The 21539-nt window shown below is 40.3% G+C and overlaps 2 protein-coding genes across 6 annotated transcripts; one reads left to right on the top strand and one right to left on the bottom strand.

The window, feature by feature from the left end:
- Positions 1-62: 62 nt before the first annotated feature.
- Positions 63-6829, bottom strand: gabpa (GA binding protein transcription factor subunit alpha). 5 transcript variants are annotated; one of them, XM_071919738.2, is made up of 10 exons: positions 6370-6829; positions 4267-4368; positions 4019-4163; positions 3504-3588; positions 3085-3309; positions 2780-2974; positions 2530-2586; positions 1958-2083; positions 1222-1414; positions 63-867 (listed from the first exon to the last, which is right to left on the bottom strand). In XM_071919738.2, exons 2-10 carry the CDS (start codon positions 4341-4343, stop codon positions 648-650), a joined length of 1323 nt encoding a protein of 440 aa, XP_071775839.1. In that variant the 5' UTR covers positions 4344-4368; positions 6370-6829; the 3' UTR covers positions 63-647. The 5 variants fall into 5 exon arrangements, with proteins under 5 accessions (XP_071775839.1, XP_071775835.1, XP_071775837.1 ...); XM_071919734.2 differs by having other exon boundaries at positions 4267-4371; positions 6370-6828; XM_071919736.2 differs by lacking the exon at positions 6370-6829 and adding an exon at positions 5926-6360 and having other exon boundaries at positions 4267-4371.
- A 1451-nt stretch (positions 6830-8280) lies between these two features.
- On the top strand, positions 8281-19734 carry u2af1 (U2 small nuclear RNA auxiliary factor 1). Its single transcript, XM_071919752.2, has 8 exons — positions 8281-8352; positions 9475-9562; positions 12358-12424; positions 14093-14142; positions 14924-15022; positions 15141-15274; positions 18965-19057; positions 19326-19734. The coding sequence occupies exons 1-8, from the start codon at positions 8309-8311 to the stop codon at positions 19504-19506; spliced, it is 756 nt and encodes a 251-aa protein (XP_071775853.1). The 5' UTR covers positions 8281-8308; the 3' UTR covers positions 19507-19734.
- The last annotated feature ends 1805 nt before the right edge of the window (positions 19735-21539 follow it).

Below are 21539 nucleotides of genomic sequence, written 5' to 3'. Positions count from 1 at the left end.
CCTTGAAAATATGCACTTTTGCATTTCAAAGCACAAAAGCTGAATTGATTGAATCCCAGACGTTAAGAAAAAAGCTTGCCACTTTATTCCCCCTGGTGGACAAAAAGGGTCCAGCAATTTAGGGAACAAAACACTAAATAAAATACAAAACAGATCCTCTATAAATGGAAAATATGAAAATACACTTGCCCTTGTGGCTATCAAAAACATGGAGTACCGGTATATACAATGGAAACAATTCTAAACTACAGACAAGGAACAAATTATGCAAAGCTCATAACTGGGTTTTCAGTCACACATTCATACATCCAGACACATGCACACAACCATGACATTTTGGATCTCAGTGATCTCACAGCTCGCACGCATACATATTCTGCCTCTCATCCCGAACAGGCTTCTCCCCTTGGTTAGAGTTAAAAAAACAAAAAAAAATCAAGCACTTCCCACCTGCCTCGGTCCAACTCTGATCAGATTGTAAAGAGAAGGACAAAGTTGTCAGTCCACACCGATCAAGGATCAGCTTTGCATTTCCGCGCCTAATGAACAAAGTTATGTCAAAAGGAAGGGAGTCGACCGATTCCCAATCAGCGGTGGAGAGCAACCTCTACCCGCGGCAGCTGGAGAGCGCCGTGGCCCCGCCCCCTTCAGCTGTCCTTGTCTAGCGTGGTGGCCAGGGTCACTGTAGTGATGGGCTGACCGATGCCGTGCAGCTGCATGCGAGCCAGTTTCTTCTGTTCACACTCGGTCACCAGGGTGTTGAGCTCGGCGGCACTGTAGCCAATCAGAGTCCTCAGGTCGCACACAAACTTGTAGACGAAGCGCTTGCCCTGTACCTTGCTGATCATGTCCCCGTCGTAGTAATACCTGAGCAACAATATTACACTGTGAGAGAAGTTCACCACACAAGCCTACTTAAAAACAAACAATTCTACTTAAGGTGACTGAATTGATTTTAAATACACAATGCTGAGTCTGTTCACACACACGCTATCAATTTAACACTCGCCAAAATAAAAAAGAAAACAAGTTGATTATGCTGAAGCACTGACAAGATTCTTTTCCACATTCTGTCCTTGATTTTTCAAGGACATTTTAATGCCCCCATAATCCCAATTTCAGAGGCATTGTCTGTGCTTGCAGGGCATTTTCACTCCAAGCTGCTGTTGATTTCCTGTCCTGGCACACACACAAAAAAAACAGATGACAACAGAAACAAACCTGAGGGCTCTGCTGAGTTTCTCATAGTTCATAGTAGGCTTATTCTTGCGCTGGCCCCATTTCTGGGCCACAAGCTCGGGCTGGTTGAGTTTGAACTCCCCTTCCTCGCCGACCCAGGAGATGCAGTCCCTTGCATCTTTGTCTGTCAGCAGCTCCAGCAGGAACTGCCACAGCTGGATCTGACCATTGTTGCCTAGCACCGGAGGGAGAACAAATTTATTGTTTACATGTAAAATATTATTTTATATACTGTATATGTATATATAATACTTACGTCCACATAAGTTCCATGAACAGTGCAACACATTTTGTTGCTACCACAGGAACCATTCGCTATGAAACAACATGTTTCAAAATGTGAAATAAACACTTTTCTGGCGTGGAGTGGCATATGTGTCGCCATAGTTTGTATACATGTTAGAGCAATGGTCTTTAGACCCTCTAACATGGTAGATGGTTTCCCAGGGAAGCAATAGTTTGTGGTTCACTGTTCAAGGAATTCATATGGAGGTAAGCACACAAACCAATGCTGCTGTTTTAACAAAGTGAAATATTGCTTTTACAAGTTAGAATCAGGTAGGCAATAATTATATATTAAACAAGTTATGGTGATGTCAAAGAATCTTTCTGACAGACACTATTTTTCTCACACACAAAGACAACACCCATGGGGAACGACTGCTAGTTAAACATACAGACAACAGACAGAGTCCATACTGTGTGTTATGTAGAGTACCTGTGCGGTTGCCAGGTGAGCTGCGCTCCTCTCCTCCTGAAATGCGGGGCGTCCTGGGGCCGCGGCTCTGCTTCAATACCTTTATGGTGGTGGGTGTATTCACTGCAGCAGGGATTATCTGCACAGCTGGAGACAGACAGTAGTCAGAGATGTACAGTACATCAACCATCAGAACTACTGGGAGGATTCTGGGTAAGACTTCATATAATAATCTTCAAACTCTAGCAAAGTCGATGGATCTTGTCCGACTCTTTGAAATAATAATTAGGCTATTTTGGACGGTTTTGCCCTCAAATACTTTGGTTCTTAGATTTTTCAACATCACTCTCCTGCAGATGAGCAAAAGGTTTTCCCTGCATAGTATTTGCAAACAGACCATGATAACCTGTTCAGCTCACGACTAGCCAAAACCAATTCAAAGTATCTGTCCTAAAGGCTGCAGTTTCATCAAGCTAATTCTAAAACTTTTTAATGCCTTTTACAATTAAATACAAAAAAAGGCCAATTTTGCTGCTGAAGTGAACACCAAAATGGAAAAAAATATATATGTATAACACTATAAACAGACTTACGTTGATCGATGGTGACAGTGGCGTCCTGGCCAGACTGGTCCTGACTGGCCAACACATCTGAAAGAAACACATGCGATTAGGCTGAATTCTGTGTCAAATTCACATTGGTCAGGCTGTGATTACTCTCCCTAATATGACCAAGTTGTAACTTTGGCCTACAGCGTGCCTCTGTTCACTTCTAACTACACACTGTCAACCATCAACCTGTATCACACACACACACACCCCAGAACGACGGCTCCTGACTTACATTTGCGTAGGAGTTCCAGGTGGCTCCAGAGTATCTCTCCATTAGGCACTTTCTGAAGGAACTCTTCCTGGCTGAAGGAGCAGAGGTCTCGACCCGGGATGTGAATGCCTCCTATTTCCATCTCATCAATGTTAAACTCCTTCATCACCCACACAGCCCAGTGGATCACCTGATCGGCTGTCCAGAGCACGGGGTCTGAGGAGAGAGAAAGTAACCTTGTAAGCTAAATCAATAAAAAACAAACATGATAAAGGAGGAGTTTATTTTTCCCCCCACAGTAAGGTATTTTTTAGGGTGCTCCTCACCATACGGTATGCCCAGGCGGACCTGCTCCTTGCGGTAGCCCTCGAGCGCTGCGGCCCAGCGCGTGACCTGCTCTGAGGTGTCATCAGACAGCGCAGATCGCTCCACAGCAATGAGCTGTCCCTCCTCCACCAGAGCGCCCTCCTCCCCTGCTGCATCTGGGTCGATCACCACCTCTACCGTCTCTACCGGCTTCACAATCTCCAAGATATTCAACTTCTCCTCACCTGGACAAGAGCGTAAGGACAAAGGAGTGAGCTTGAAGTGCGTATGTACAATTTGACAATATTTAAGCTTTCATCAAATAAACGTTGTAGTTGGATGAATTGCAACAGTGAAGTGTGTCTGCATATCTCCTCTACACAGCATGTTATCAGGATTTCATAGGGTTATATTATGGTGTTTTTGGGTAAATCTGTACCTGGTTTGGCTATGATCTGCAGGCTGAGCTGCACCGTGCCATCTGTCTTCACTCCTTGATCAAAGAGGCTATGATCAGGATGCAGCTGAAAAGAGAGACACAACAGATGAGCTGAATAAGAGAATGAGAGGTGAGACTTGCAGCTCAAGCATCAGCCCCTATAGGAATTTTCAACTGCAAGTTTTTTTTTTGCTAAATTGACAAGTACTTCCAAATATACCACTGACTTGTAACTTTGAACAATCACCACACGATTAACACATCACATGTCTGGGCCCTGTCATTCTTTAAACAACTGCCAGCAACCATAATTTTCACACATTATTACAATGTTATGGCAATAAGTGTCTAATCAAAAAACTTGTCAAGAAGCGATACTTGCAAATGTATCCTGTAGCACAGAATGCATTCTAAGTTTCTATAACATTTTCCAAAATATTTTTAGTTTCAATGATCAAAGAAAAATGTCAAATCATAGAGGGAACTTGTTCTACTGTATTTATGTGCATTGTTACCTGAATATCCTGCAAGCAGATCTCATACGCATCCAGTGACACCTGAATACGAGGCTCCAAAAGCTTCTTCAAATTGCCGATTGGCTCATTGATGTCAATATCTTGTTGAATCAAATCTGATGCTGTGATGGTCTGTTCCTCAATACTAAGGGTAAAACAACAGAAGGGAGTTATACACTGAAAATAACTATAAATGTATAGTTCCTGCATGTACAACAGCATTCAAGTCAAATTCACATTTTGCTCACCCTTCCTCCAGGCACCCCTGTTTCTCCTGTCCATCAATCTCGATCTCTATCATCTCTTCCGATTCACTTTTAGACATTCTCTTTTAAACACCAAGGGGCAAGCTGCTGTAGAAAGGTAAGTGAAAGATGTTTAAATACCATTTGTTATTGCAATGACACAATGATCAAAAAGTACTGGGCAGAGCCAAAAGCACCAAGGAAAGGAACTGTTATATTGTTCATTAAATGAAGAAAATGGTAGCTTCCAATAAAAAGCCATGAAATGTGGCGGGAATTGATTGGAAATGACAACTATATAGCTCATTTTCACATTCTTTAGCAAACAAATTAACTTATAATTGCATTTTATGGATATTTCCAGTGGCTGATGATCTAAATTACTTTGATGGAGCAGACTGCATATGCCTTGAACTATGTATAGCCTAGTCCCAAATCCTACAATCTATCAAGGCTGTCAACTTGAGACTGAGGGGACTTTCAGTTAGAGATGCTTAAAATGCTTAACAACACATTATATAAATACAGCCAACTGGTAACCCAATTAAAAAGACCTATAATAATAAAAAATATAATAATACATTTTAGAATAATACCATACAATTTCACAGCTAAATAGCCTATACAGCCTATACATGTCCCTTTAGGAATACTATATTGATACCATAGGAGATAAAAACATGCCAGTACTACCAAGTACTATAATCTAACTAGTGACTACCACAGACACACTATAAGTCGCTATAGGGATATTAATGATTTTTCATGAGGGTATAATTGTAAACCCATTTTGCAAGAATGTCTAAAAGCCTACATTAAAAAGTTTTGTTCAGTAAAGCCACAGTCAATAATATATTTAATAGAAAATATTATGTTGTGGATTTAATTATCAAATCAGTTGCAGTGTAGGCAGTAGGCAGCACTACTGGACTGTATTTAGGATGTAGGTGTTAATACAGAGCAGTTTGTGGCTCTCCAGTGGAAAGGCCTCTCAGCCTCGACTCCTCATTGGCCGTCTGGGACAGTTCACCGAGAGCTACAACTGGTAACGTTAGCCAACTCGAGGGCGAGGCTTCTCCACGTCTAAAGGCCAAATGGTAGGCCATTAGTTAAAAATTCTTAAAATGGTCAATCATAACAAACTCCATGCCATATTTTTTTCAAAAATCACGATTCTTAGATTCACGCATTACACGTGTCGCCAAGTTGAGCCTGGTCTACGGTGAACCAAGTTAGCTACAATTTTGTAGGCGCCTACACCGCGGGGCGAGGCACCGCGTTCCACGACCGTTGGTCCCCGTGTAGCAAAGAACGGTTAATTTACCGTGGAAACACATTGCGCTATGTAACTTAAACAAATTCTTGTAAAATCACACTCTAACTCTGCATGTAGAAAACTTTTGAAACGGAAATGGAATAAACGGAAACAAAACAGCATAGGGCAAATGGAAAGGAGCCGGAAATCCTGGCTAAGGTTTACAGCGCTATTAGACTTCCGAGAGCGGTCGTGAGAAATACCAGACAAGTTTCCGAGGTATACATAGAGCACAGAGCGACGGTATTGTCGCGATTATACTAGAATGACGACCGGTTAAGCATTAAATATAACTATACAGAGAAACATGGAATAAAACGCGGCATTTATCGCCTTTGGACTCGTACATACGATCTGTTGTTGTCGCTCGGCGAGCCAGCTCCGCGGCAGCAGCCTCTCCACAGAACTGGGTTAGCGTTAACGTTAGCAAGTTAGCTAACACTAAGTTGGCTAGGATGACAACTGAACTCGTCCAAAAGACCGCTGTGTATTTTCCAAGTAGTGAGAAACAGCTGAACCAAATCTGCTGAGCTGTACTAGCCAGTGTTAGCCGAGCTTTAGTTGATGCTAGCTAATGTGTGTGTGCCTGTGTCTGGCTTGGAGGTAGGCGGCCTCTTCCCACTAAGCTAACGATAGGCTAAGGCTATGGGTTGGCTCTAGTATGGATCAACAACAGCTAGTCAGTGCTACAAAATAGCGGGAAGAGTGCAGCCACGGCGAATATATCTATCATATGCTGCAACTTAGCGCACTTTAATCAAAAGAAACATTACTATCCCAAATAACCATACCTCTTGAAATTCAGGCCTCAATGGATCTGAATGTGTTCAACTGTTGGTAGAAAACAGCCCAGCCAGTATTCACAGTCGAATCATGCAAGTTTTTGGTCAACACACACGGAGGAGGAGGGGCGGAGACTAACTGGCAAGGCTGAAGTTTAGTTGCATGGAAAATATTGTCTGATTTTAGTTCAAAGTATTGGTACACTTTCTTTCACTGTGTACTTAAATGTCATAGCGTTGTGGGACGTGCTCTTGATAAAGTTGAAGATGTGTGTTATTTTGCTGTTTGGGATTTAATTCTATTATAAAATGGGCTTATCGTTTTTCCCCTTTAACGTTTAAGGTAATCATCTTTTTAAACGTAATATACGCATTGTCTACAATACATTTCAGTCAAACGTTACCCTAAATTTTCCCAGGTTCAAATTATGAAGGCACATTTCATATACCAGGGATTCAGCCCATCACTTGGGCATACTTGTAAAGGTGTATGCATTTTGAATTTCTTTGTGTAAGGTCAATTCCACTGAAGTCAAAAGAAATTATAGAGACATATGAATGAATAAAATTCAAATATGTGGAAGATCTGTTTAAATAAGTCAAAAACCTGCAATGAAGTATCCAAGCTTTTGAGCATTTGTAAAGGTTGTGGTATGTTGTCCAGATACATTGGGGAAAGGCTGTGTGACGATTACATTAATGTATAAATTATTATGGTGGCTTTTGTTTGTTGTGTCAAACTCTTAAAATAAATTATACTCTGTTTCTAGGTTACTGGGCAAACTGACAAAGTTGTTGTTCACGGATACTGCTCAACATTAACAAAATAAGCTGTGCCAGTTTACCAACAAGCTCTGCCTTTTTTTTTTCTTTTTTTTTTACCTCATAGCTTAACTCATGCTGTTCACATTTGATGTCAACCTCTTAAATAATATTATGTAAAGGACAAACCAATGGCTTTGCATGTAATATAGGAGAGTGTCGTTTTGTGAATGATTTGCTGACAAGTGTCTCCTTTTAATTCTCGAACTCTAAAATTTCTAAAATGTATCAGCTTTATAAAATAAATGTATCTTGATAAATCTAAACTAGTCTCATTTGTGATTCATAATGCATGTCCTTGTGACATAAAAGGTGTGACTTTTGTCTTGATACAGTACATCTCCTTTTCATTTGTGTCAACATTTTGGCTACTTAGTCTATCAAGCCGGTATATGATATAAAATCACATCGCATCACTAAAAAAGCTGAATTAAAAGTGCTGTGAGCAGTTCAAGAAAGGCAATTATCATCTTGTGGGACCATATATAGTCGATCTTTAGTGGGAAAATGCAAATACCCCAAATTCACTTGCTCTGTATTCCCTAGGGTACAGAGATTTAAGTTTTGTTTTGATATCTTTGCCTCTGTGTCTGTACAATTACATTGTGGTGGTATTAACAATATAAGAATGCCAAATTCTGCATTATGACCGAATTACAAAGCCCTAAAAGTAAGTAGCCTATTCCTTAGATTACTTTTGCTTTCATGCCTTTGAATTAGGCCTCAAGAATGGCACAACACTATGATAGTTTTTTTCCAGGAAAATGTAAATCTCCAAGTTCAACTTGTTCTTTATTCTTTCGGTACCACTAAGTAAGTAGGGCCTCCACGTTTGTTTTAAAGGGCTACCTTTATGAATCATATTTTTAAGTCAGATTTTTCCCGGGCTTCCCGTCTGAAACATTTAAATAATTAAATATTTTCAAATAAGAATATATACATGTATATTCTTATAAAAATATATAAATGTAAGTATATTCAAATAAGATTTAATCACGCAACGAGGGTTGGCATGAAAATATGTTTGTTCTTAGGCTACTTAGAAATATTTCGTCACATGTATGTAAATCGCTGCTCTTATTTCGAAAGTCAGGGGCCGGAAGTGACTCTTGCAGCGCGATCCAAGATGGCGGAGTACTTGGCATCCATTTTCGGCACAGAAAAAGATAAGTAAGTAACTCAGATTTAGTTTACTTTTTATAAACCATCAGTCGTTTGCTCTTTTGTCCGGACCATAATACACACATTCAGGATGTAAATGCTGTTTCTGTAAAATACTAAAGTTACTTAATTAGCTTTAGCTAATGGTGCTAGCTAACGTTGGTCAAATACCGCGTTGCTCAAGGAGGTTGGGCTACGGTTGCTGGTTGCAGCCACATCTGGGTGAATGATGCTGAATTTATGCTTCAGCTTGCATAAACATTGGAACTTAAATATACTGGGTCAGTGTTTTCTAACGTTACACGTGACTGGTTAGTTTAATTCAATATGCAATGTACCTAGATGTAATTATCATGATAGGAAACGATATCATTAGGGATGTTAGCAAGCACGCTGGAGAACAATGCAATGGCTGATGAGTTCAGACCCATGAGCCCAAACGCAGGAGTGTATAATAACATAACTTACGTGATATATTCCTATTCTCGTGGATAATTCATTACGTCAGGTCTACAGTGGAAAGTGTAGTTTGCACATTTTGTTTCAATTACAAGTCTACCCGAAGATAATTATGTTTACAGTGTTAACGGGTAATTGGGCCTAGAGGGAATCATTTGTGTCACACAATTAGCATTTAGAGCCCGTTGCTTGACATATTTAATGTTACATCCATGTGGTAACTCACAGTTGTGTAAATATTTATAGGGCTTTGTAAATAGGAAGAGTCTGACCCCAAATCTAGTTTTGTTTACCATCCTGAAGAGGTAGTGGTCAAAGCTGGACACAAAGTCAGATTCTGTCCATGTACATTAGACTGTAACATCTCAACTAACACTCTCTGGCATATGTTTATATAAAAAAGCAACTAATGTCTGTGCAAACAATACAAATTTTTACAAAAATGTGCCAAGAACCCTTCTCAGATCAGTTGTTTGTAACTTCTCAGTGTCAGCAAAATCTGAGACTGTGGGTGTCTGAACCTTGTTTTTGCAGGTGAATTGACATGAATGCCCCGAGTATCATTTCAGACATAGTTGTGCAGCCCCCATGTTTACAGTTTCTTATGGGATTTCTCATGATTAGTTACCTAACTCATTTTCATTGTCTTTGTCATTTTTTTTTTCTCCAAAGGGTGAACTGCTCTTTTTATTTTAAAATTGGTGCCTGTCGACATGGCGACCGCTGCTCCCGGTTACACAATAAGCCAACCTTCAGCCAGGTAAGATTTTCTCTTGACTTTTTCTTGTCCAAAATGTCCTAAGATTTCATTGATGTGATATGATGATAATCATTTGATACCAGTAACCATAAGAGAACAAATATATTTTTCTTACACCTTATAGAAATAATGGTGAGATTTGGGTCTTAAAGGGCATACTACCTACATTTGATTTACAGAACTGAGGAGATGTAGAAAAATGCTGTGCAAGCTGCTATTTTATAGGTTGTAGGCTGCAATCTATATTTTTAAGGTTATATGTAATACATTTTTGGGTGTAGACAGAGGAGATAATCAGTTTTTTAAAAGCCAAGGGTATTTCAAACTAGCTCTATCACTTTTTATAAATATTGAAGTTGCTGTGTACCACATCATTAACTGCACTGTTAATGGTCCAAATCACCTGTGTTGACATTATATTCATTTTATTAGATTTAATGTATTTTTTCCTTTGCAAATTGATAAACATACTTGCATTTGTGACAGTTAAATACATTTAATATGCATTTAGAATCTTTAAGCATAATAGGTATTTTGTGTATTATTCAGATGTGGAAAAAGAAATCTTGATTTTGGCTTAAATACAGCTTTTAGTGATATGGTAAACGGACAAGTTAGGTCGATTACTATGCAGCTCAAAAGTGAGTTACGCACAATTTTTGCCTTTTGAACATCTGAGGTTACTTTGTGAACTGCTTAATATTATATGAGCAAGTAATTATTTTTGTTGTTTCATGTGCTCTAACACATCTTTCTCTCCATCTTTAACATTTGACTTCTTTTTCTAAAGAAGACCCTGGATCATGCATTGTGGATGAATGGAATTTACTGGTGCTGCTGCTCAAATCATATCCATGTCCTAACTTAATGCAGAACACACAGCTTCTTGTAATGTATATCACCTGAAACATAATTGATTTTAATGACTGTTCAGGTAATAATCATGAAGCTGATTTATGTACAACATTGTTACTGTAGTACTTGCATGGACAGAATTTTGATCACAGCATTACGACACAATCTGTGATTCTTCTAGCGTCAGAGCTTTTTGATTGCACAGTTACAAGTTTATGAGATGGCATACCATGATGTTTGAAATAGCCTTTGAGTAGTGTTTGACATAGTTCCTTATTGGTGTTATTGCTTAGAATTGAGCAGAAGTTTTATCAGGGCGTTTGGGTTACAAAATATTGATGCATTTTGGCTTATCTGTGATTCACACCATAGTCAGATTTGTCCTGCTCTTCTTTGACTCCTCCTTAGACCTTATCCAGACATAAAACAGAGGAGAGGTGAAGCTCAAATACCACATCCGAGTAATATTTCCAAAAGTTAAGCGTTGGCAACTTTGTGCTGTTTTCCTCGTCCTTCCCTCTTTGCAAGTATTTATTTTTTTTAGGTTCTGTGATCTTGTCCGCTGACGTGCTACCAGCTTTGTCCCTCTAGGTTCAGGAATTAGGCTATCTCCACCCCACCTTTTTTCCTTAGGTCTTTTAGGTCCAGAGGCCCCCCCCCCTCAATTTCTGGACTTTTTTTTTTGTTTGTTTAAATATTCAAAAAAATCTTTGCAGGCAGAGGGCTTTTTTATTATTTACATTTTTTTCAGACATACACATTTTACACACTTTTTTATTTTCCCTCTGCAGACCATCTTGATTCAAAACATCTACCGTAACCCCCAAAACAGTGCGCAGACGGCCGACGGCTCTCACTGTAAGTGCCTCTGCTCCAGTCCTCTCTCAGCCCTCCAGCTTTCCACTGTAGCTCTCTCCCTCTCCTCAGATTTTTAGGTCTGCGCCTGTACTGGCTGGTGCAGGGCTCTGGAGGGTTGGTCTCAGTACTGGTAGCAGGGGATGCCGAAAGCAGGGAGAACGTACAGCAGTAATTGGCAAACTGCTGGCTGGCAGAAACAACACTTAAGCTAGTGCATTCGCATGACCCCCCCCCATTCCCTTTGAAAATGTAGAGGAAAATAATACACTGTTATTCAGATTTGATGATTTCCCCTTCTTATTCCCCTCTTTTGCGGTAAGATTGATTAAAATTAAAAAATAAAAAAGAAAGTGTGTAGCTACCGGTAAATGTTAAGATTTTTTGTTGTTCAGTTTTTCAGCCATTGCAGATGCATTGCAAATGGCATCTATTTCAAATTAATTTACAAGAAGGTGTAGAGGAAGCTGAAATGGGACTCTGCTTCTGGCGTCTTAATGTTTTTTTTTTTTTTTTTGTTTTTTTTTAATCCGAGGTCCTCTCAGATCAATCAAAGTCTTTATTCTTCCATATTATAATTATATAGAGTTTAAAAAAAAACGTTAGTATACTGTTTTTATGCACTGGTGCCTTTGCTTCATTAGGACATGGCACCGCACAAAGAGGCAAATTCTGTATCGTTGATTGCTTACCTTGATTTTGAATCTAATTTGTTAGTTGATTTTTCTAAAAGGCTTAAGAATTCCATCAAATACTAACATTAAGTTTCAGTAAATATTCTAACCAAAACTTTGTTAGTATGTGATATAGTCCTTAAGCCCAGTGAGCTGATTACACAATCAATGGCAGTTAAGTGTCTGATGTGCTGAGATGTTCACCTTTGCTTACTAACTTTTGCTTTTGCAGCCTGGACCAGTGCAGAGGATCATCATAACCTTTTCTTTTTTAATCTATCCTCTCCCACCCTTTTCTGGGGTTATTTGAGGAAAATTTGATCAATTTTGAGTGGGTTTGGTAAATGATCTTATCAAAACAAACTCAAATCTTCTTGAAACCATCTCAAAATTGTACATTTTGTATTTCAGACAATTGCCCTCTTGAACATTTACCGTAACCCTCAAAACAGTGCCCAGTCTGCCGATGGTTTGAACTGTAAGTTTTCCAACCCTTAACAAGAACCTGTGGCCCTCAAAACTGTCCTTTTCTCTGTCCATGCACCCACCTTTCTATCTGACATCATTCCCTGTGTAGGCAGCTGTAGAGTTTTGGGCTTTGCAGGCTTGTAGCATATTTCAGTGACTGTGAAGTTAAAAGTTAAAATCCATCCCCTTCCAATTAGATCTGTTATTTCTATGATCCTGTCTAGGTTAGCTCATCATTTATGCACAGGAACATTCTCTCCTAAAGCCGGAAACAAGGGCCAAGACAAAGCTGCTCTGATGTCACCAAGCTTCAATTTATGGAGATTCTGCATTGAATCAATGAATAGAAGAGCAACTTTGTGAGGCAGCGAGCACATTTACATGCACACCAATACTCCGAATACTGGGAGTAATCAGCTTAAGGCAATATTTTGATTACAGTTACACAGTTTGAAGAAATACGATTTCTTTAATAACCCGGATGGATTCATTTAATAATTGGTTTATTGCTTGCCACTCATCCGTGTTACTGCATCTGGTGACCTTTTGACATGCACAGTTTGAAGAAGAAGAAAAAAATCTTAGGTGTTTATATGCCCCAATAAATGTAAAAATTGAGGAGAAATCTAGGTGTTACCCAGGTTATGATAAGATAATCAGATAAAGGTGTTTACATGACAGTTTCATAGCGGGAGTATTGCCTTAATCAGGTTAAGATTGAATTATTAGTGTGCATGTAAATACACTCTATAGTGTGACTGTGTCCTGCAGCAATCTCATTCTGAATTGTTAGCACCAGGAAATAAAGCTTGTTTAGGTGTGACAGATCATTGAAACAGTCGCAAAGAATCCACAAAATCAGTGTCCCATATTCTGTCAGTGGAAAGCAGCTTTGTAAATTGTCGCTTTATGACATCACAGATGAGCCTTTGTTTTCTTTTACATAACTTTAGGATGAACTCTTAGTACAATCAATATTTGAAAACATTCTAAGATGATAGAAATAATGTAAATTCTGGCCAAGGGTGGATTTCCCCTTTTTTAGAATATCAATGTGACACAACAATGTATAAGATAAGTTGCATGCAAATCCTTTTACACATATTTTGTAGTGCCAAATGTGCTTCATGTAAGAGGCCTGTCCTGAAGATTTTCTCTTGCAAAAAGTGTTAAACTGAAAGATTTGGTAGGCTTCATTTATGGCCATGAAATGTTACTATTAGTAATGAGGACTGGCCATCTGGACTGGTTGTTTCCTCACTTTGATCAATGGCTGAATCAGTTGTGCCCACATGAAATTGTTTCCAGTACCTTCAGCTGGAAACTTAAAGGGCATCTGACTCTATGCTCTCATTGGGAGATAATGAATAAATGCTATTATTTTTCTTGTGGGACTTAAGGGCCGAACTAACTATCTCCCTGCCTGTACCTGTCGATTATATATAGTTTTTGAAGTTATTAATAATCTACACAATTTATGAATTTGACTAGCAAGAGGTTTTCACTTAAATATTGTCACCCAACTTTCCCATTCAGTTGTCCAGAATTTGTGTCCGCCTTAGTTACCACTTACCAGTTAACACTTATCATGTATAACTTTTGTTAGATATCCATTATACTGAAATGACAATGTTTTTTTTCTTGTAATGAAAGTGTCATTCTCTGTTGCCACCACTAGGTGCCGTCAGTGATGTGGAGATGCAGGAGCACTATGACGAGTTCTTTGAGGTAAGTGCCAATGACTGCGTCTTACTGAAGAGCACCTTATGTAGTGCAGGTCTGCCTCAAACCATGACGACACCTTTCTGACACTGGTACAACTTCCTTGGAGAATATGATTGGACTGTTTTGTCTATAATCAGTGAATGACTACAAATTACTAGGACAAATGAACACACCTATAAATAATTTAATCTATAAAAGTTCAGGGAATCACACACACATTTTGGGTGATTTGCACAATTTGGGCATCAAAGAAAATCAGAAAATAATATAATATTGACAGATGTAGGCACACCTTAGAATACTGGATTGTTTGTAGTCCAGAGGGCTTATTTTTTATTATTGAATGCCAGCTCATTATTGATCTTACTTTGTTCAAACTCGCACACTAAACCTTTCATCAAACTTTTTGGCAATGAAATCCCAATGTCAATATTTATGTCCCTTTGCAAAGTTTTTATATTGTTCTGACAAACATGATAGTCTTCCTTCTCCATGTCATGTTGTGATGCTGCTCTTTGACATCACAGTCATCAATGAGCGTGTCATAAATGAAGACATTCTACACAGAAAATCCCTTTTATCACCTCCTCATAGGCTTAGTTTGTGATGTGTTTGATTTAATATGCAATGTCACAAAGGGCAGTATAGCAGCATCAAATATTATAAGTTATGTGTGTTCATAACATTATATAGGAACTTAGTTATTGGAACATCACTCAAAATTGTAATAAACATTCAAATGCAGATGTCACACTCCTCTTTTCTCCGCTTTCCTCTGTGACAGGAGGTCTTCACGGAGATGGAAGAAAAGTACGGAGAAGTGGAGGAGATGAATGTATGCGACAACCTTGGAGATCACCTAGTTGGGAATGTGTACGTGAAGGTGGGTTCTGGCATAAACACATATGTACCCCTGCTGTTGTGCCATGCCTTTTTGCCTGGATCACAACCAACAATTTTCCTCTTAAAGTACACTCTGTCTCTCCTGGTATCCTTTTTAGTTCCGTCGTGAGGAGGATGCTGAGAAGGCCGTGATCGACCTGAATAATCGGTGGTTTAACGCACAGCCCATCCATGCTGAACTCTCTCCCGTCACAGACTTCAGAGAAGCCTGCTGTCGCCAGTATGAAATGGGGTCAGTGCACCACAGCATCTAGTTGAGGGCGAATGCCATTTACTATTAGTGATGTTAATATCCCTTGTGCCATAATCCAAGGTGAGCATTCCTATGGAGGCCCAATCCAGAGTTTAACAGAATGTTATACTACCATACCAATGAGTACCATAGAAAACACCAGGCTACACAGTCATAAATCTACAGCACCATAAGACAGGCAGCAACATTCATAAGCTACCTACTCTAGCTTCAGGGTGAACTGAGTGTAGGCAAATCATTGGGGTTATCAAGTGGGCACCCTCCTTCACCGATGTTTCGTTGAATTCGGCCCATGACACCTCAACAAGGCTCAACAGTGTATTCCAGCGTCGCAGAAACACACCCTCCTCTTTGCCCAGACTCAGCAGACCCAAGTCCACTACACTGCTTCTGCTGTCACCTGCACATTGTTATCAACAACACTACATTACAATACACTACCATCAATATCCCTTTCTATTCAGAACATTAAGTTAAACGCTACATCTAAACCCTACCAAGTCACACACTATGAAAGTTGCATCCTACACTTGCCCAAGCAGAGAGCAGATCAACTCAGCAGTCTGCATATCCACATTGTATCTGCTTAGGCAAAGCTAAGTCTGACTGGCCCTGCTGGCTTGTCTGGCAGCTTCTTAATGAATGCCAGGGCCCGCTCAGCTGTCCAGCCACCCTCAATGTTTAACCAAGTCGCACGATTAATCAACGCCCTAGTAGGCTACCTCAATGTACTAGACCCTTAGGCCCTGTTTATAAATTGTATTACCAAACAAGTGTGTGCAAACAAATCCTACTCACTACTGTTCACTCATGCTACCAAGCTAATGCTAACAAGCTAATGCTAGCACAAGGCTAACCCCCTCGCTACTGCACCTCAGCTGCATCTTCCCATGGCACTGTGAGCTCCACAAAATACACAATCCGTTCTGACTCCGACCATAACCCCAAGTCTGGTCTTAAATTTGAGCTGACTATCTCTCTGGGGATCACAAGCTGTTTCTTTAAATCCACTGCCATTTGCCAATCTCGCCCGCCCCTAGCTGCCCTATGAACTGCCTGCCTAAAATGGCTTCCTTCCTGGTCTTTTCTCCCTCTCTGACAAACTTAATCTTAGTACCCTCTTTCCTATCAGGCAATGAATTTATCTCTAATCGCTTACCCTCAATTGCTGCTGCTAGGCACCTAAGCACTTGATTATGTCTCCAGGTGTATCTTCCCTGAGCCAAACTTGTTTTACAACCTGATAGTATATGCCTAAGTGCAGCTATGCCTGAACACAGTGGGCAGGCAGGATCCTCACCTACCCATTGGCTAAGATTCTGGGGAGAGGGTAACACATAAGTAGCACCTATGATTAATTTTATGCGGTTTGCCTCCATCCCCCATAGCTCTCTCCAGCTGAGTTTCTTCTTCTCTACACTCTCCCACTTCATCCATTGGCCCTGCTTTGCCTGAGACACTGCCTTGGCACACCTTGCTGACTCCTCCTGTTGATGTATTTGATCTACAACCATCTTTCTCCTCTCTGATGAAGTTGCCTTACTCCATAACGATTGCCCTATTCCCAGGCCTAAGCCCCCTTGCCCTTGTTGCACCTGCCCTACAATATCCCTATGTCTTAGAGCTGACTGCGCCTGTTGCACTGCCTCTCTTGGGTTCCATTTCCGCACTGCTAACACAGGAGATGCTGCTCTCCTGACTATTGGATCCTTAGATTCTGTCAGTGTCAACTCCAATCTTACCTTTGCACATTTAAACTCCTCTGCTTGGCTAGATATAGGTAGTTCCAGAATTCCTTTCCCATACAAAGCTACACTACCAAGACAGCATTGAACTCCAAGCCATTTCCTGACATATGACCTGAACAGTCTCTCCAACTTCTCTACCCTTGACAGTGGTACCTCATATATGGTCATGGGCCACATTAGCCGAGGCACTAGGCCAAACTGCAAGCACCACAACTTTAGCTTGCCTGGTAACCTTGACCTCTCTGTGTCCTGAATACCTCCAACTAGCTGCTGTCGTATCTCCTGAACCTGGTCCCTATCACTCAGATTTGTATCATACCAACTTCCTAGGCTTTTGACAGGCTTCTCTAGAACTGTTGGTATAGCTTCCTCATCTATATAAAACCTTTTGCCTGCTAGCTTCCCCTTAACAATGGATATGCTCCTTGACTTACTTGGTTTAACTTTCATCCTAACCCAATTCAGGTTATCATTCAATTTATTCAGCATCCTTTTTGTACAAGGAGCTGTAGTCGTTACCGTAGTCATATCATCCATATATGCCCTAATGGGTGGGAGGCGCAGCCTTCCCTGCTGCCTTTCCCCCCCTACTACCCACTTTGATGCCCTAATAAGTACCTCCATAGTGCCATAGTGAAAGCTAAGGGAGAAATGGTGCACCCTGCCATAATTCCTGTCTCAAGATCCTTCCAGGCTGTAGTAAACCTAAAGAAAGAGAAAGAAGAACAATTCTCCATTTCTTCAGCCTTTTGATCAAAATCTCTCTCTTGGTCACATGTTCTCCTTAGTCTTTGGAACTGACCATAAGGTATATTTTCTCTAAGGTGTTTAGGATGACAACTTTTTGCATAGACAATTGTATTACGGGAAGTAGGTTTCCTGAAAATAGTGGAATGCAAGTATCCCTCTTTGTCCTTGTGTATTTCCAAATCTAGGAAATGAAATTGGTCTTTGTTGTATTCCATAGTAAGTTTAATGTCTTTGTTTGTAGTATTTAAATACTGGTGAAAGGCCAACAAATCCTCTTCTGACCCTGCCCAGAACACACAGATGTCATCTATATATATTCCCCAATAAAGAATCTTGTCTAGGAAAGGGTGTTTAGATGAGTTAAATACATAGTCTCTTTCCCATTTGCCCATATATAGACCTGCATATGAGGGGCTGTAGCACGCCCCCATGGCACACCCATTAGCTTGTCTAAATAGGCAGTCTTGAAAAACAAAAATGTTATTATTTAGAGTCCATTCTGTCAGGGATAGTATGAATTGTGATGGAGGATGATCTGTTTCTGATTTCTCACTCAGGAAATGCTTTAGTGCTGACAGACCTTCATGTTCTATTGTTGTGTAAAGTGCTTCAACATCCATAGTAGCCAGTATAGTATTATGTCCTATATTACTTAGTTGTTGACATCTGTGGTGTCTTGGATATAGGCTGGAAGAGGTGGTAGCATAGGTCTAAGAAAGTAGTCAATAAATTCAGAGATGGGCTCTGTAAGGCTATCATTGCCTGAGATGACGGGTCTACCTGGGGGGGTTTCCAGATTCTTAGGACTCTTCTTTTTTCACCTGTGCTGGTTTGGCCCATTTTGAGTGCCTTTTACTACTGCTTCATACTGGGAATGCACCGCCACCTGATTGCTTGACTGGAGGAGTTATAATATACTTTAAAATGTAAAAATGCCCCTTCCTCTGCCCATTTAAAAGCTACTGTAAAATTCCAGTTATCACACCTGCTTGGGGATCGGCAGTACACGTGATGATTGATTGATTGACAGAAGTACTGAGTGACCCTACACCATATCTGAGCTTGTCTGTATGTAGCCACTGCTGGGTGAAGCTTCTGTGAGGCCCTCAACAGTCTCAGATAAGATTCTTATGTCACAGTGATGCCGTGCTAATGATACCTCTCTCCATAGGGAATGCACTCGAGGTGGCTTCTGTAACTTCATGCATCTAAAGCCCATCTCCCGTGAACTGAGGAGAGAGCTCTATGGGCGCCGCAGGAAGAGGTACAAACTTATCCATTTCCGTGGTTTTACCTTTACACAAACCTACCTGTGCAGTTCTGTTCACAGCTCAGAAAAGAGGAGCTGTATGACTATATGTTTAGTGAAATGTAAAAGCCGTTCTCAGTTGGAAATGAGGGTTTAGAAGTATTACGTTAAGTGTTGGGATATATCACTGGGAAAGATTTTTTTTTTTTTTAATTCAGCATCTTCTTCTTTGCACTAATCTACAGCAGCTCACAATCACTCACCCCTTCCTCTCTCTCCACAGCCGACATAGGTCTCGGTCTCGATCCAGAGAGAGGCGATCTCGCTCAAGGGACAGAGGGAGAGGAGGCGGAGGTGGAGGCGGAGGTGGAGGTGGCGGCGGCGGCGGCGGCGGCGGAGGTGGAGGCGGCCGTGACCGCGAGAGACGCCGCTCCAGAGACAGAGAGCGCTCAGGAAGGTTCTAGACCAGAGCCATGGCCACACGTCCTTCCCTTCCCTCCCCTCCTCCCTGTCCATCCCCAGGCTGTTTTAGTTTGTACCCCCCCACCCCCCCCTTCAAATCTAGTCCAGGTCTAATGGAAAGGTATTGTTAATGATGAAAATGTGACAGAATTGATGAACTTGTTGTTTTTTCTTTTATTGATTTGTGAAGATGAGTTTCTCCTCATTAAATTTAAGATTTGTACTGAATACGACTGATCTGATGCCTGAATCACTGGTTACTGCATCAATAGTGCAGTGTTTTGGTTTTTCTGATAGACACATGCCACTGGGCTTAAAGTGGGTTCATTTTTGAAATAACATAGGAGGTTTACATCTCCATTGCTGGAATTGCAGGTTTATTGGATCAAAATGACAGACAATAAGCATATTCATTTCCTATGTAGGTCTGTTACTTTTCTTACCTTTTTGTCTGTTTCTAAATGACTTCTTTTAGTGAATTGTTCGAACTCTCAGACTGTTATGTAATTACAAATCAGCTCTATTGTGTAAAAACTAAAAAAAGGTTACTGGGTGACCATCCCCAGATACTGGGGTTATTTTATGTGTAGGCTGTAGGGCAAAGGCCAAACGGATCAGCCTTTGCTGTGTTCTTTTGTTCAGCTCCATACTGATAACAACATAAATCAATCAATCAATCAATCAATCAATCAGAATTTATTTGTACAGCACTTTTCATACAAACAAATGTAACACAAAGTGCTTCACTTGATGAGACACAATAAAACTAAGGAAACTTCACAGATGAGAACTTGATAGGACACAGTAAAACTAAGGAAACACCAGAGACAAGATTAAAACAAGATAATAAGATACAGGTAATAACATAAAAATAAATAAATATAAAATAACCTAAAAGGAGTAGATTAGCTAACTGGAGCTTTAAATTGTCATGCTTAGGCAAAATTTACTGCCAAAATATTGTGTCCAGCACAGAACTTGTATAGGTGCAAGCAAAGCACTTGTTTGCCGAGTACTTCACCAGATTTTCTTCTTCCTAGATAGATAGAGGAAGAGAGAGAGTGAACACCAAGCTAGTTAAGCTGCAATAAATTGCAGAAAAGTAGCTGTGTAGCCTGATTGGCACACATGGTGTATAAAACCTAAGTAGAGAGCTTATCTATATTAAGGTTCTGCCCTAGTAGTTATTATGATTAGATTTCCTTTTGGTGAGCACTGGTGACTTGCCAAACTCACAGTAGCTGCTTTGAGTTGGCATGCTCAGACACACCAACTAATGGAAAAGAGTTCTTTAGTTTTTCTTCCCCATTCCCTTTTAACTTCACTTCCACTATCAATTTCTTTTTCAGTTTTGAGGTTGTCTGACTTCCTGGTTGATTCGTCAGATTGCCTGATTCTTCCCTTTGCTCTCAGGATATAAGAAAGCACAATGGTTACAAAAAAGAACTGCAGTAATCCTATAACACATTTTAGAAGGATGCAAAACAAATGTCACAGCAGATCTATGTAATATGGCATTGGAATATTATAGTGACACTACAGGACATAAAAAATACCACCAAGTAAGACAAGGTCACTATAAACATACTGTTGAGTACCGCAGACACACATGAAGTCCCTATGAAGATTCCAGTGATTTTTCTTTAGGGAAGATCACTCCAGGACAAATAAATGTCAGTGGGTGAAAGAAACGTTCAGCACAGCCTAGGTTTTTTTTCTTACCATGTGCCTGGCCATGATGTTTATCTGGGTCTAGGAAAATGCCTGCGCACACAAATTTGAAAAGGCCTGTGAAGTCTTCATAACCACATGTTTTTGTTGTTGAGCAGGCTCTCAGTGGTGGAGCCACATCTGGCACTGGCCACTGCAAAGTAAATTAAGGTTGGCTCATGCTGCAACAGGACAGGGTTGAAAGAAGACTGTGCTTCTCAGGAAAAAATAAACAACAAACAGCCTGCATTTGATATTTTACCAGCTGCACTGTTTGTTTAGTAAGGCCTCCAACACATGGTTTGTTCAGTTCATGAACTTTACT

The sequence above is a fragment of the Centroberyx gerrardi genome, chromosome 10, assembly GCF_048128805.1.
Source record: "Centroberyx gerrardi isolate f3 chromosome 10, fCenGer3.hap1.cur.20231027, whole genome shotgun sequence".
Lineage (NCBI taxonomy): Eukaryota > Metazoa > Chordata > Actinopteri > Beryciformes > Berycidae > Centroberyx > Centroberyx gerrardi.
The sequence above is the reverse complement of the archived record's forward strand: the minus strand, read 5'-3'. Positions and strand labels throughout refer to the sequence as shown.

Bases quoted from the DNA above. Each gene is read 5' to 3' on its own strand.
- gabpa (XM_071919738.2), bottom strand. From the start codon at position 4,343: ATGTCTAAAAGTGAATCGGAAGAGATGATAGAGATCGAGATTGATGGA. The intron at 3,310-3,503 runs GTACAGATTTAC...GCTCTTGTCCAG, and splicing joins GCAGATCATAGCCAAACCAG to GTGAGGAGAAGTTGAATATC. The intron at 868-1,221 runs GTTTGTTTCTGT...ATTGTTGCTCAG, and splicing joins AAACTCAGCAGAGCCCTCAG to GTATTACTACGACGGGGACA.
- u2af1 (XM_071919752.2), top strand. From the start codon at position 8,309: ATGGCGGAGTACTTGGCATCCATTTTCGGCACAGAAAAAGATAA. The intron at 9,563-12,357 runs GTAAGATTTTCT...TTTGTATTTCAG, and splicing joins ATAAGCCAACCTTCAGCCAG to ACAATTGCCCTCTTGAACAT. The intron at 12,425-14,092 runs GTAAGTTTTCCA...TGCCACCACTAG, and splicing joins GTCTGCCGATGGTTTGAACT to GTGCCGTCAGTGATGTGGAG.